This window comes from Amphiprion ocellaris, chromosome 12 (genome assembly GCF_022539595.1).
Source record: "Amphiprion ocellaris isolate individual 3 ecotype Okinawa chromosome 12, ASM2253959v1, whole genome shotgun sequence".
NCBI classification, from domain to species: Eukaryota; Metazoa; Chordata; class Actinopteri; family Pomacentridae; genus Amphiprion; species Amphiprion ocellaris.
Genome location: NC_072777.1, coordinates 14,004,679 through 14,018,944, shown reverse-complemented (window position 1 = coordinate 14,018,944; position 14,266 = coordinate 14,004,679). Strand labels below are relative to the sequence as shown.

Here is a 14,266-nt window from a genome sequence, read left to right as displayed (position 1 = left end):
TAGATATTCCATTAAAAATCAGCCATTTCCAGCTAGAATAGTCATTTATCACATTAACAATGTCTAGACTGAATTTCTGATTCATTTAATATTATCTTCATTGAAAAAAAAAACTGCTTTTCTTTCAAAATAAGGACTTTTCTAAGTGACCCCAAACCTTTGAACAGTAGTGTGTATATAGAGCCTTTTAAACTTAACTATGTTCTACAAGGGCTTTACAATCTGCTTTCACCCATTCACATACTCACACACCAACAGTGGTAGAGTTCACATGCAAGGTTGTTATCAGGAGCAACTTTGGGTTTATTGTCATGCCCAAGGACATTTTGAAGAACCGTGGATCGAACTGTCAATATTGTGATTCATGGCTCTATCACCTGAGCCAGAGCCACACTCATAACCAATATACGACAGATACATGGGCAAGACATGCAATAAGAAACTTTATTTTTACTGTGTTTTTACCCTAATCAATCCATCCGAACTACCAAATGATCCATGCAACTGTTTAGTAAACTCTCCCTTACTCTTTATTTGTCTTTTCTTATTTAAAACTGCAATAACTGTGGATTTGGGCATTTGGGTTCAGGAGAAATAAGCTGCAAACACAACTCTCACCTATCATCAGCTATAAAATTCATAAGGTGAACTTGTTAGGAAACTCTTGCTTATTTACATATCTAGCAGTTACACCGCAACATTATTGTTCATTTGGAGCCATCTTCCTGGCCTGCTGATGAATGTAAGTCCAGTACTCAGTCTCATTTAGCTATTAAGAGGCTAAGTGCTCCAGTAGGTTCACCAGCTGGTCTATAAATGTGTGTCTATAAATGTGGGTGAAAAAATAGCTGCCTGCTGGAAATGACTCCTACAGTGAAAATGTCGTCCAGAATGAAGCAAAACAGTGATGTGGTGACGTTGACTGACCATTTGTTACGTCAATCAGTTCATGCACAGGAGTCACTCAAAAAGTGGATGATTATTAAAATATATTATTTCCCCCTCTGACATCAGCTTTTAGTTAATTTACAGACTTCTCTGTGGGGGTGGGTTTCTTAACTTGGATGTTCTTTCATTGCGCTAACAGAGTTTTCATTCGTCTCATCTGTTCTCTGTTGATTTGACTTATCTCCAGGATTTAACCAAGCAGCTGGACGAGGTGACCCAGAACTCAGAGATTGTAGAGATCCGTCAGAAGGAGGCTGAGTGTGAACTAGAGGCAGCCAGAGACCGAGTTCAGCAGCAAGCTACTGAAATACTCCTCAAAGCCAGTAAGACCCTCTCCTCTCCTCTCCTCTCCTCTCCTCTCCCTCGCCTATCCTCTCCTCTCCTCTCCTCTCCTCTCCTCTCCTCGCCTCTCCTCTCCTCTCCTCTCCTCTCCTCTCCTCTCCTCTCCTCGCCTCTCCTCTCCTCTCCTCTCCTCTCCTCTCCTCTCCTCTCCTCTCCTCTCCTCTCCCTCCCCTCCCCTCCCCTCCCCTCCCCTCCCCTCCCCTCCCCTCCCCTCCCCTCCCCTCCCCTCCCCTCCTCTCCTCTCCTCTCCTCTCCTCTCCTCTCCTCTCCTCTCCTCTTCACATGCATCAAACATACTCCATAAACAGCCCTCCTCTTCTTATCTAAGGCATCATGGCCTGTAAGGCTTTAATAGCATATTGCTGTATATCCTAGATAATGGTGTTCCCGGTCCCTGGGAGGCAGAGAAGGCCTCTTCTTACATCATTTACGCCCAGTTTAAAGTGTGTGGTTGTGTGCACTTGTGCTGGGTAAATTGTTGCATGTTAGAATATGATTTAATATCGTGCAATGGCTCTCCGTCACTACTTTGAGCAACAGCATTGCACAAACATTACAGCCTGAAATGTGTCAGCAATCGCGGCATCTTAGCGCAAATTCATACTTGGCCCATTAGCTCCTATGAGCTCCTTGTGCCCAGTGAGAATGTTTTATCACTTTCCACCAGAGCTGCTTGCATGTTAGAGTGACAAATCCAGCTGGTAAATGCAACCATGACAGTTACATTTAGCACCATGCAGAGCCTCTCAAGATTGTTTCAGAAAGTAATGACAAACCAACCTTCAGCAAAATTGATTTGCCACGTTTTACATGCTATATTAATGAAGTATTAGTGGTAACTTGTATTACCATTTAAATTGTTTTTGTAGGTTTGGCCTTAATCTCTGTCAGTTATAATAATGTTGTACTGGGGCTACAACCATTGATTTTTTTAATAAATGAGTGTTCTAGAGACTTTTCCCTGAATTATTCAGGTAATTACACAAAAAATAGTAAATATATATAGAGGAGAAAATACAAAAAAAAGTTTTGTAGAAACAGAGAGAATCGTGACATGTTCAACTTCCTGTAAATGTAAATTTCTGATGTTTTATCAGAGCCACTTCAGTCTGCATGTCTTTATATGTAAAAAAAGAAATGAAAGCGTTTCTGAGTTTGCTCTACTTCTAGCCACGGTTGTACTGTTTTTACAGAAGTACACTGCGAACCCACAGTGAGTAAAAATGTGACAGGAGCATGAAATGCCCAGAAACTGCTTGATGTTCAGAGGGTTAAACTGAGCAAATATCTGGTATCCTCTCTGGAAGAATCTAAATTTTTATTGCATAAATTGCATCCCACCATACCTAAACTAAATCCTACACAGAGTTCAGAGTTAGTGGAGATATAGAAGCAGATTCTGGCTGCCATAATGTCCTTCAAGATTACTTTGAGGACACATGTTAGAATCCACTTGAAATACCAAAAAATGACATGACTCCTGCGACAAAAAATCTGATGTTGGCAGTTTGCTAGTTAGACTGTATTTTCATAGCATTAGATCAGAGAGAATAAGATTGGAGGCAAACTAGTAAAACAGTATACAACACAGATCTGCCTTGTTCTTACATTATGATTGATAGCTAAATCAGCTTTAGTCGATGGTACAGGTGACACGGCTCCATGCTGCTGACTAATGTTTGGACAGCATAGCTTCACTTTCCTAGCTTAGCTCAGCACGTTGCTGACAGAATCTGAATGCTCTAGCCTTAGCTCATGCTAACATTAACGTTACTTGTGTTGGGCCAAATCTATGGACTGGATGCCTTATTATGTCATGTGAAAGCATTGACATTGTGTTTTTGTGGTGGACTAGTTTGGTTTTACAGTTAACTCACTGTAAAGAGATTTGGGCTGTTTTCCGCATAGAATGAACCCAAACCTGTAAGACTTGATTTTATCTTTTTTAGCCTGTCTATTTTCTTTATCTCTTTCTATTTTCACTCACTTTGTTAATTGTGCAATTTGTACCAAACAAGATTTTCAAGGAGATTTCAGGCCTTCTATGATGTATGTTTATAGCGGACAATTATAGCAATAATTGAATGTTTGTTGATTACCTGTGTGATTGTTCACTTACACTACTGTTCAAAAACTGGAGGTCAAATAGAAATGTCATTATTTTTGAAAGAAAAGCATTTTTTAAATGAAGATAACATTACATTAATCAGAAATACAGTCCAGATGCTGTTAATGTGGTAAATTACTATTGTACGTGAAAACGGCTGCTATTTAATGGAATATCTACATAATTGTACAGAGGCCCATTTCCAGCAACCATCACTCCTGTGTTCTAATGCTACATTGTGTTAGCTAATGGTGTTGAAAGGCTAATTGATGATTAGAAAACCCTTGTGCAATTATATTACCACAGGAATAAAAGTGTGACTTTTCATGGAAAACATGAAATTGTCTGAGTGACCCCAAACTTTTGAACGGGAGTGTAGATTAATAGTTCGTATGCTGTTATCAAAAATGATAGAAACAGTGGCTTGGAATATAAAAATATTAGATCCAGATTTTAATAAGCCAGAGTTTTCTTGTAATCCAGCTAACTTTAGCCTGGCTGAGTCTGGTGTTGTCTCAACTAACAGCTGTATCAGGCGCAGAAACAGTTCAAAAGATAGCAAGCTACGTACTGCATTTACATGCATTAAAAATTGCCACAAAAATAAAAGTAAGCATGGATGAGATTGACACAGTTGTAGATTCAAGTTGATTTACAGAAATGACAGCTATCTGATCGTCCTGAAAAGCTTTGAATTAACTGCTTCTACCAGTCTCTACTGCAGCTTCCGTGTTGATTGAAAATGCCATTGGCAGGAACGGGTCGAACATGAACACAGTCTCAGGCTGAATTGATGACATTAAATGAAATGGCAATTCAAGACCGAGTTACAAACTGGAATTTGCTGACAGCGGTGTAGTTTGCACGTGCCGGTAACAATAATAGCAATTGACAAGCATGACAACATGCTGATGAAATTGCTTTAATATTTGCATTCTTGTCACGCCTGTCGACTGTGTCCTGTCATAGGTCAGATAAGCAGCCTGCAGGCCACCCAGATGACCCAGGAAGCAGCCATCAGGGACCTGGACAACGAGCGTAGCCGGCTGAAGGACAAGGTGCTGAGGATGGAAGAGGAGAGAGAGGCCCTGCAGAACCAGAGCCAAGCCCTGGATGAAAGGCAGAAGCAGCAGATCCAATCCCTGGAGAAGGTGTGTGTGTGTGTGCGTGCGTGCGTGCGTGCGTGCGTGCGTGCGTGCGTGCGTGCGTGCGTGCGTGCGTGCGTGCGTGCGTGCGTGCGTGCGTGTGTGTTTTTGGTGGTTGCGTTTTGTATTCATGGCAGGCTGGAAGTAACTCTTATGAATAACCAATAAGTCGTCAAGATGCTGTGACTGAACTTTTCTGTGCACTTTGCTTCAGACCTGCTTTTCTTCTCTGAAATACAAAAAATAGGAAAAAGTCAGTGCTCATACTTTAGGGTGCATTAAAAAAAAACTTCAATTTAAACCACCAGTACTCTAGCAGGTAATCAGGATGCAGTCAGGGATGTTATGAGTTTAAGAGACTATAAAATGTTTTTATTGTGACTCTTCTTTTGTTGACAAGATGTGTTTTGGAACATCATCATTTCAGAGTCAGCAAAGCCCGATTTTCATCTTAAAAATGAGGTTTACAATGGAGGAAATTTTATTTCAGTCTTGTCCCTGTGATCTGAATGAGGGAGCAAAAAGGCATAAAGTGAAAATACTCAGTTACCCAAAAATGAGAGGAAAACTGATTTATTTCTTCAGTTTTCTTTTTTCTTATTTTAGTTCGCAACACTGGCTTTTCCGTGATTTTACAAAGAGAGTAATCCCCATGTGTACTATTGTGAGGTTAATGTTTTTCCCAAATCCAGCCTTTGCAGATGTAAAAGGAGTATTTGATTTGAATTATTTATTTCGGGGAGTTCTTTGTAGAGAATGCAACAATTGCACGATAGACTGCGTAGTGTGCAAAAGACTACAGCTTTCTAGAGAGGAGACAAAAAAAATTGTAGGCAAAAAAAAAAATTTAAATGTCTTGTTAGGAAAAGTGATGTGAAGTCACCAAACAATCGAAAGGGTCAAAACTGTCGATCACAGCATTTACAAACTTAAAAAAAAAAAAAAAAAAAAAAGCTGCTTCTCTTTTTAAAAACCAAGATGTTAAAGGTCAGATGATTTAAGGAACAGTGTAGTCAGCAGACCAACCACAGCCGACAGTAAATGTCAAGTGTTGCTGCTTCATGTGTGTTTTCCCATCCTTTTAACGCTGACATTTGTGCAGTGTAATCCTCCGGGAGCTGGGAGAGTTCTCCTACTGAGCGAGGCTGCTGTGAATTTGAATGTCTTCCCGAGGATAATCGCAGATCTGGGATCACTTAAACTTTACGGCACCTTTCGGTTACTGCAGCAGCGTCGTCCCCTGGAGCTAAATGAATTCTGCTTTAAATTGATTCCTTGCAGTAACATTGGTGAAATATTGATGAAAGAATCAGTTTTCTGAGCTTAAAGTGAGTTTGCAATTTGGTATAATATTGCAGGTTTTTTAAATAATCATTTTCTAAACCGTAAAATGTATTTGCACTAACACAACCCTGCAAAAATACAGTGATTCTGTATAATCACTTGTTATTTTCTTAAACATTATAACTAGCATTACTGTACTTGACATTAGTTTTAAAAGAAAAAACTGTACTTCCTGCATATTTACAGCAAACACGATGCTGTAAAATACAAAAAATCATCCAATTACTATCCTTTGAAAGACCTGCCACTGTTGTGGGATTTACCTGCTATATTAAGTTTATAATCATACTGAAATGTATTTTTACTAACACAGCCTGGTGAATAGAGAAAATCTTTTCCCAAGTCTTTTGCTGTTTTTACTAACAAAAAACATAGAGTCATGTTGTAGTTTTACAAATGCTGACCTTATTCTTAGAAGAAGCACTGTTGGTTTTATTGAATTCCGTTTTTGTAATGTGAATGCCACAGTGAAATTTTTTTTGAGGACTACTTTTGCGTTAACAGTAAGTTTTACATTCCTTCACAATACTAGTTTTAACTTACAATAAGTTTTGCATTTCTTTGCAACACTTTCATATTTCCTGCAACACTTATATATTCTCTCACAATACTTTGGCATTATCTCACAATACAGTTGTGTTCCCTTGCAATACTTTTGCATTTCCTCACAATAACGTTTGTGTTAGAACAGAATACAACAGAATAGAATAGAATAATACTTTATTGATCCTTTACAGGAAATTACTGTTTCAGCAGCATGTGAACATACAGACAACCCATAAACCCGACAGAACACCAACGCTAACAGTCATCAGTATGACCATATACATAGTATATAAATTAGCAAAATTGTAAAAGTTAAAACATATGCAGAGTATATAAATCATGAGTTAAAATTTTAATGTGAATTACTGTGAATTGAAAAGCCTGATTGCAGCTGGTAGGAAGGACTTCCTGCTGTGCTCAGACCTGACCTGAGGGGAATGAGTCTGTGGCTGAAGGTGCTCTGTCTAAACACCTCCAGATTGTGTAGTGGGTAAGAAGCATTGTTCATAATAGAGTTCAGTTTCCTGAGCTTTCACACCCCAGCCACCTGTTGGACTGATTCCAGCTCAACACCAATAGTGGAGCTCACCTTCTTGATCAGCTTATTAAGCCAGTTTCTGTCGCTGGAGTGAGCCCCCTCCCCTCAACACACAGCCCCAAAGAATAAAACACCAGCCACCACAGTCTGGTCAAATGTACATAGAAGAGGCCTGCTGATGTTAAAAGACCTGAATCTTCCCAGGAAGTAAAGTCTGTTTTGGCCCTTCTTATACACTACCTCCATGTGTCTGGACCAGTCCAGTTCGTCATCCAGCTGCATTTCCAGGTACCTAAAGCTGGAGACAACCTCCACCTCCGTGCTAAGAATGGTGACTGTATGTTGGTCCAAATCCAGTCATCAAACCACCATTTTAGGAAAACACTCTGCAGAATGTAGTGATAAAGGATTGATGATGACACTTTACAAGGTGCGTTTATTGCTCATTAATCACACTATCCAGCTGCTGGTTGTGATCACACCTGCAGCTACAGTTGAAGCTGTGGCTGGATATACGGGTATTGTTTGGAATTTGGCAGCTGCTCTGGTTCAGTGTTTGGTGCTATGGATTGATCCAGCTGTTACTATTCAAACCTGTGGTGCATCTAGGACAGATGTGATTATTTAGGACTTTAGCAATACAGCTGATCCAATACAGCTCTCAGCTACACTACTGCTGCATGTTCAATAAACACACATATGTCACAGCCAGAATCTTAATATTGCGTACAGCTGGGGGTACACTCCCTCTGTAGCCACAACTGTGTGAGCTGCACTATGATACAGAGTCATATCAACCTGTAGACCACTGCTGGTTGTGACTACAGGGAGTCAGTTGATCCTCAGCTGTGACTGCTCAGATACAATTCTGCATCATTGTGTTAAGAGAGAAAACTTAAGAAGCTGCAGCACTCTTATGGCTTCTACTGAGACACTGTATCTGTAGCTATTGTTAAGATGGCTGAAGACCGAACACTAACCATATTTCAAGCCACAGCTTCACCATCACAGCAGACAGAGCTGCAGATGCGCTCACAACTCTGGATAATGTCGGAGATCCGTCTATAAACTTGAGTGATGAGCAATACAGTAAATGCATCAGTGTCACATCACGTCTTATTTTTGTATTGTTTTCAAGGTGTTTCCCTAAACTGGCAATATGTTTTAATTGGACTGGACCAACACAACACAGCTATTGCAAGGGAGCGCAAATCAAACAATGCTCAATGGAAATTTGTGATGAGTCATTTTAAATTTACATCTTTACTTCTCCATTTATTTTTACTGCACACAATGTGTTATTCAACGTCTTTGCATGAAGTTTGTATGAGAACAGTGTTTCTGGGGATCAGTTGTGAATTAAGATAAGAAACATGAACAAACTGGAAGAGAAATTTGGATCATTTTAGTGGCAGGACTTAATTAGGGAACATTGTGGAAAAGTCATTAGAGTAATGGAAGGCTTGCTTTTCTTTCATCTTCTCTCTTATTACAATTGTCTTTTCCTCATTCATTTTTCTCTGAGTTCTTTCCCTGTTGCTTCTCCACAAAAGGAGAAATTAACCTCCCAGGATGTTCACACCCCGTTGTTTATGTCACACTGTGGAGATATTTGCCCCGTTTCGGCTTTGTTGGCCATATGATTAAACAGCAGTCTTGCTCAGTTTGACCAGTTTGTTAGATGTTTCTTGGTTGATTTCCAAAAGAGCCTTTGGTTTGGGGCAATTATTGCACACTAATATGATTGCTCTTTGATGAGAGATTAAAGTTTTTTCATGTTGTTGCCAGTATGTGATAATCTGCCAGATACTCACTAATTTTAATATGAATGTTAATGCTAAATAAATTCTAAACTGTACATGTGTAACAAAAAGCATATATTATCTTTTCCAGTGCATTTACAGTGTTGGAGCGATGGGTTCTGCAGCTGTGTATGTTGGTCTCAATCACTCACAATTTAGATTTAACGTCTTTTTTGAAGCTGTTCTGCAGTGTCTTATTGAGTTTAACTAACATTGTAAAGGAAGAGTTTAGCCAAAAATATCCACCAGAACATGCCAGAGGTTTAATACAATATTAATGAATGTAACTGATTTAAAGGGCCCTGTGGAGCCAAAAATACATTTCAGTTTTACTGACCAAATTGCATTGTGTGGAACCTTATAAATGAATAAAATATTGCTAAAGCCGATTTTTAAAAATGCTTTAACTCTGAACCCCAAGCAGTTTCTTGGAGGTTTCTTTGCTCCTGTCACATTTTTACTCACCGTGGGCTCATTTTTCACTGCACTTCCGTGGAAACACCACCATGGTTAGAAGTAGAGAGAACTAAAACATGTCTTCTGTGCACTTAAACAAAATTATAATGCCATAAATTATTATAAAAGAAAAAATGAAAGTTGAATTTCCTTGATTATTTATCTTACAAAAACTGAACAAAACTGGAATCAACATTTTTGAGGTAATGTTCTGAAGAGATTAGATTTAGATGTTACTGATACTGGGGGGAAAATGGTGACTTTGCATACTATAGAAATGTTATAACTTAAATTTTTCCTTTTTTTCTGTACTTGCCTTGTGAATAGTCCCTGAACTTCTGTCATGTGACTGTTAGTGGTAGCTAAGTCAATAATGGCTTTATAGTTGATCCATGGGGGATTTTTCTTTTTTCAGATTTTTTTTTGTTTTTTCCCCAGCAGGATCTTGAGTAAACGCTTTTTTTTTTTTTTTTTTTTTAAACCAAATTTTCACAGGAGACATTTAGAATAAGTGATTTTGCTGAAATATCACAATTTTGAGCTTAGATTTGGTCCAGTTTCCTGACAAAACAGCGCGTCACGGGTGATTAGTTAAAAGAAGGTTGAAAATTAAATGATTCTTTCTGTTTTTACAATTTCTGGCTCTGATAAATGATGTAATTGTTTACAAAAGCAGCATGTCTTTCAAACCCAACAGCGTGTTTTAGAGTTCAAATAAGGTCTCTAGTGTTTACATCGAAATTTATTCTCTTTCAGTCTTCTTCTTCCCTGCCTCTGCTGTTCCACTGTAGAGCATCCTGATGAGGTTAGCAGTGTAACACCATTGCTTGGTGTATGGCATTACTCATATGCACACACAGGTGTCAGTGTGCATCATCATGCTTGAGATAAAGGTAACAGGGACCCACTCATAGCTTCATAACACTACTAGAGATCTAAAGCTCCACAGGGACTTTAATCTGAACAATTTTGTGAATGTCAAACACCTAGTGTTTGACAGTATGTTACAGAAAAGCAAAAAGCAAAGACATCTTCATGCACTATATGAAAAGAAAGTAAAATTTCACATTGTTTTTGCTTTGTAGTAATGCCAGGTGAGGACTGGAAGCTTCAGCTGCAAACAGATCTCTGATTTAAATTGTTGCCTCATTAACAGTCAGATAATCTCGGTATACCTTTTAACAGGATATATTCTCACAGAGAGTTTGTTAGCCCAATGTAGGAGTCTTTTCCTGTGCCTAATGTCAGCTGAACTAATGGATATTGCTGTTCCCATGTGGCCTTTTTGGCAAGATTTGGCCAATTAAAATTTTGTTAAAACCCTGCAATGAAGGAACAGCTGCTCCCCTGATTAAACCCAAAGTATATTGGCTGCAGTTTAGGTTTTTCCCCTCCTGTTTCCTAAGAAAGTCATCTTTTACCACAATGCTATCCTTGATTCACACTATACCAACGTTCCCATGACAAACCCGGTGCTCTGTTGCTAGGTCTGTAGAGGGCATTTGTTCTTTCCTGTCATCTTGTCTTTCTGTTACACAATATATGGAGCTTAGCAACGACTTAAATCAGCCGGGCTTCATTCATTTTCCTCTGTGCCCTCTAAACAACATCTTGCTGTTGTACATCCATATATTTTACTGCTTTCCTCTGTTATTCCACCAGTTCTCTTGTTTTTAACCACTCCTCTCACTTATTCACCAACTAATCAATAGCAAATCACTGAGCGTCATGCTTAATTATGCTAGTTGGTCCATGGTTGTCCTAATTAGCTTAGCAAACTTAGCTTGGCACAGCAGGCTCTCCCTCATCCAAATGTTCGCATATCATTAGCAAATTTCATTATCTTGTGGTGTTTCAGGCAAGAAAGGCAGAAAAGCACCACTGGGAAGATACATTTCTTACTTTTTGATGTTATTATACCAGAGTTCAGGTTAATGTTGAACTCACTGAGATTTATGCTTCAGCAATCCCGACATTCTTACTTAATACAGTGCTATGTTTGCCAAACATTGTTTTCAAGTTCTTTCTCTAAGTTCAGTGAAGCAGGCTGTTACAGAATCAGTCAATCTAACTTCTGTGTTGTTTTTAAAGTTTTTCTTAACTATGATGATGTCGAAAAGTTAAAAGACTGTGCCTTTAAAAAGCATAAATCTCATTTAAGTTTGGCTGCCATCTTCAGGCAAACAGCTTTCAGTGCTTCCTAAACACTTGTTCCCTGGAAGTGGTGTGATGTAAACATGTCAAGTACCGTCTGCAATGAGCCTGAATCCCCAAACTGTGTCAAAATAGTCACCCCTCAAGTTGAATTTCATTTTGAGGAACTTGAGGAAGTCACAAGGTGCAGAATCTGGTGAACGACCAGTGTGTGGTGTCCTGACTCATGACAGCTACTGGTCGCACACGTTGCACCCACGTGTCTGTGGTGAACACTGTGCACCTGCACCATAAACAGCCTCTTAATTTTCTGTTTGCGTCTCATATAATACTGTGTGGTCATGTTAAAGCTAACTAGCTCTTTATGCAATCAAAGGAAAGCACTATTCAGATAGCATTACTTCTACATGGGTTGTCAACAGGTGACCAGACAAGTAGCTTTCTTTCTGCTACGTTAACCCTTAGATGCATAGGTGTGTCAAAAATGACCCGGTGAGGTCATTTTCTTGCAATATCTTTGTAATGAAAAGTTTTTATCATTTCATATTCCAGCTATTTTTCAAAAAACATGTTTTTGATATCATTCCATTAAAATTTTTAAGCTACCTTTCATACTTTTAAAGAAATTGTCATATTTGTCTTGCTACCCCAAGCTCTTTATCACTGATAATATCATATAGGAGGTGATGCAAAAACTTGGAGGGATGGAGAGCAACAACAGCTGGGGGAAAAGAGTGGAAAAATGTCAACAAAATGAATGTTGATACTCTGCTATTGCTGTTTTGTGTAATGTTCTTCTTTTTCAATTTCAATCAGAATGTTTAAAATCTGTTATAAAGTGAAAAAGAAACATATTTCAAACATGAAGTCATTCTTGTGTGGGCAAAAATATAATACAAACAATAGTCTAATTTTTTATTCTTAACCAAAATTACAAAAATGGCATAAAAACACATTGATTCTTTACGGGTCATTTTTGACCCACTTATGGAAGAGTGTAGGGTCCAATCACTCGTGCATCTAAGCATTAAAGACAATTTTAGACATTTTACAAAAATCTTTTGGAGATGTCCTTTTTTACTGAGTTATCAGCCAGCTGGTCATTTTAAATGGTTGTAGGCTACAAAAAACACCATTCCTCTTTCTCTGTGAAGTCAAAGACTCATTGCTTATAAAACAGACTACAAAGAAACTAACTTGTACTAAATGTACCATTGTTGTCAGCTTTACAGGCGCATTATGCTGAAAATAATATGTGAACAATTTGCATCAAGACTCTGGTTAGAATCAAAACGATGTGATTATGTTGCACGCTGATGATAGGCTTCATAGCTCTGTAATCAATAACCCCATTATCAATCCCATTCCCTCTTCAGCAGCTCGGGTTAAACTGCTGATGGAATAACACAGTCTGAATCTGAAGTGGCCTAAAAGATGAAACTTACAGACACAGAATGGAGATTTAATTCGTTGGCTTTCACAAAGCAAACACTGGCAATATGGCTGAACAATATAGCATATGGTGTCAGTGTCAGCCCAGGCTCTGTGTCTGTGTGCTGTCTATCGTAGCGCTTACCTTTGAGCATAATAAAATATGTGTGTGCAATGCCTGTGTTTGTCAGACCCTGCGTGAAGAGAAGTCGTCCCACGAGAAGGACATGAACAATGTGCGAGGTCGACATGAAGAGGAGGCCAGCCAGATGAAGGAGAGCCAGGCTCGAGCTCTGGAGGAAGTCGGCAAGAAGCACAGAGTGACCCTGGAGAACGCTCTCAACACTGCTGAGAAGGACAAGAACCGCCTGCTGGCTGTGAGTGCACACATATACACCATCACGCTCACATGTTTTCATTGGCTCCAAGGTCAGGCCATTGTACAGAGCATATGCTGGCTCTGTATTGAATAATGTTTATGATAGAAATCAGTGTTCTCCAGCTTTATTCTGACGGAGGTTCTTCCTGACCACAGCTGCCACTACCACTGATTATAAAGTGAAACATCTGATACACATGCACTCGTAGAGATAGCTTGCGCCAATGTCAATAAAAACAAAAGAATCCATGAATTGAAAGGAGAAAAGAGTAACAGAGGGAGCATCAGATGGTGAGTTCACCGGGCACAATGATTGAAAATCCACAAGATAAATTTTCAGATTGCTACATCTTGAGTAATCAGCGTTTATTGCTCAAAGCCGGAGGAAAATGAGCAGCTGTATGTTTTAATTGATCCTGCATCATCACGCCTGGGGCTCGTCTCAAGCCGTAAAGATTCAGAACTTAGGATGCTTGATTTCTACAACTTGATAGAAGGATTGCATTCTTTATGAACACCAGGCACGAAAGTACATTTCTCACAATTTTAAGTCCTTGTACACAAATATAATTCAGTTTGTTTGCTCCCAGCATTTGTATGATTGATGTAGAATATATTGTTATGCTATATCATATGATGCCTTCTTAGTAATTTACCTACCCAGCAACATGCTAAGTAGTTAAGGTTGGCTTAAATGCATCAATCATGATGATAATCCCCACTTAGTTCCAGCAAAAACAAATGTGAGCATATGTGAACATTGACATATTAAGCTGATATGGTAAACTTGTTTGAACTTTCTTTACTCAAGGTGGTTTACTTCGACACACACTTCACGCTCCTGACATCCAGCAGTTATAGAGCAGCATCAGCATTTATTCTGACTGTTGTTTCTGGCTAATTCATTGCAGCATTCACTCTGGGTTAGCTCTGTTTTTGGTCTCTGCTAACTCCTGAAGGAAATATGTGGCTCGTTAGCTGCTGAGTGCTTTGTTTTGTTGAACAGGAGCTTGCTAAGTTTGTCTTTCTGCGACTTCCTGCCAAGCAGAATTGTGTATTGTGTGTTTTAAATTG

General features: G+C 39.0%; 1 protein-coding gene across 2 annotated transcripts in view; it reads left to right on the top strand.

The window, feature by feature from the left end:
• The window catches only part of fam184ab (family with sequence similarity 184 member Ab), a 213,266-nt gene that overhangs the window by 92,826 nt on the left and 106,174 nt on the right, over positions 1-14,266 (top strand). For both annotated transcript variants that reach the window (XM_055016016.1, XM_055016017.1), the window contains exons 7-9: positions 1,136-1,271; positions 4,367-4,548; positions 13,005-13,190. In XM_055016016.1, coding sequence (XP_054871991.1) covers positions 1,136-1,271; positions 4,367-4,548; positions 13,005-13,190 — 504 coding nt within the window. The remainder of the gene's footprint in view (positions 1-1,135; positions 1,272-4,366; positions 4,549-13,004; positions 13,191-14,266) is intronic.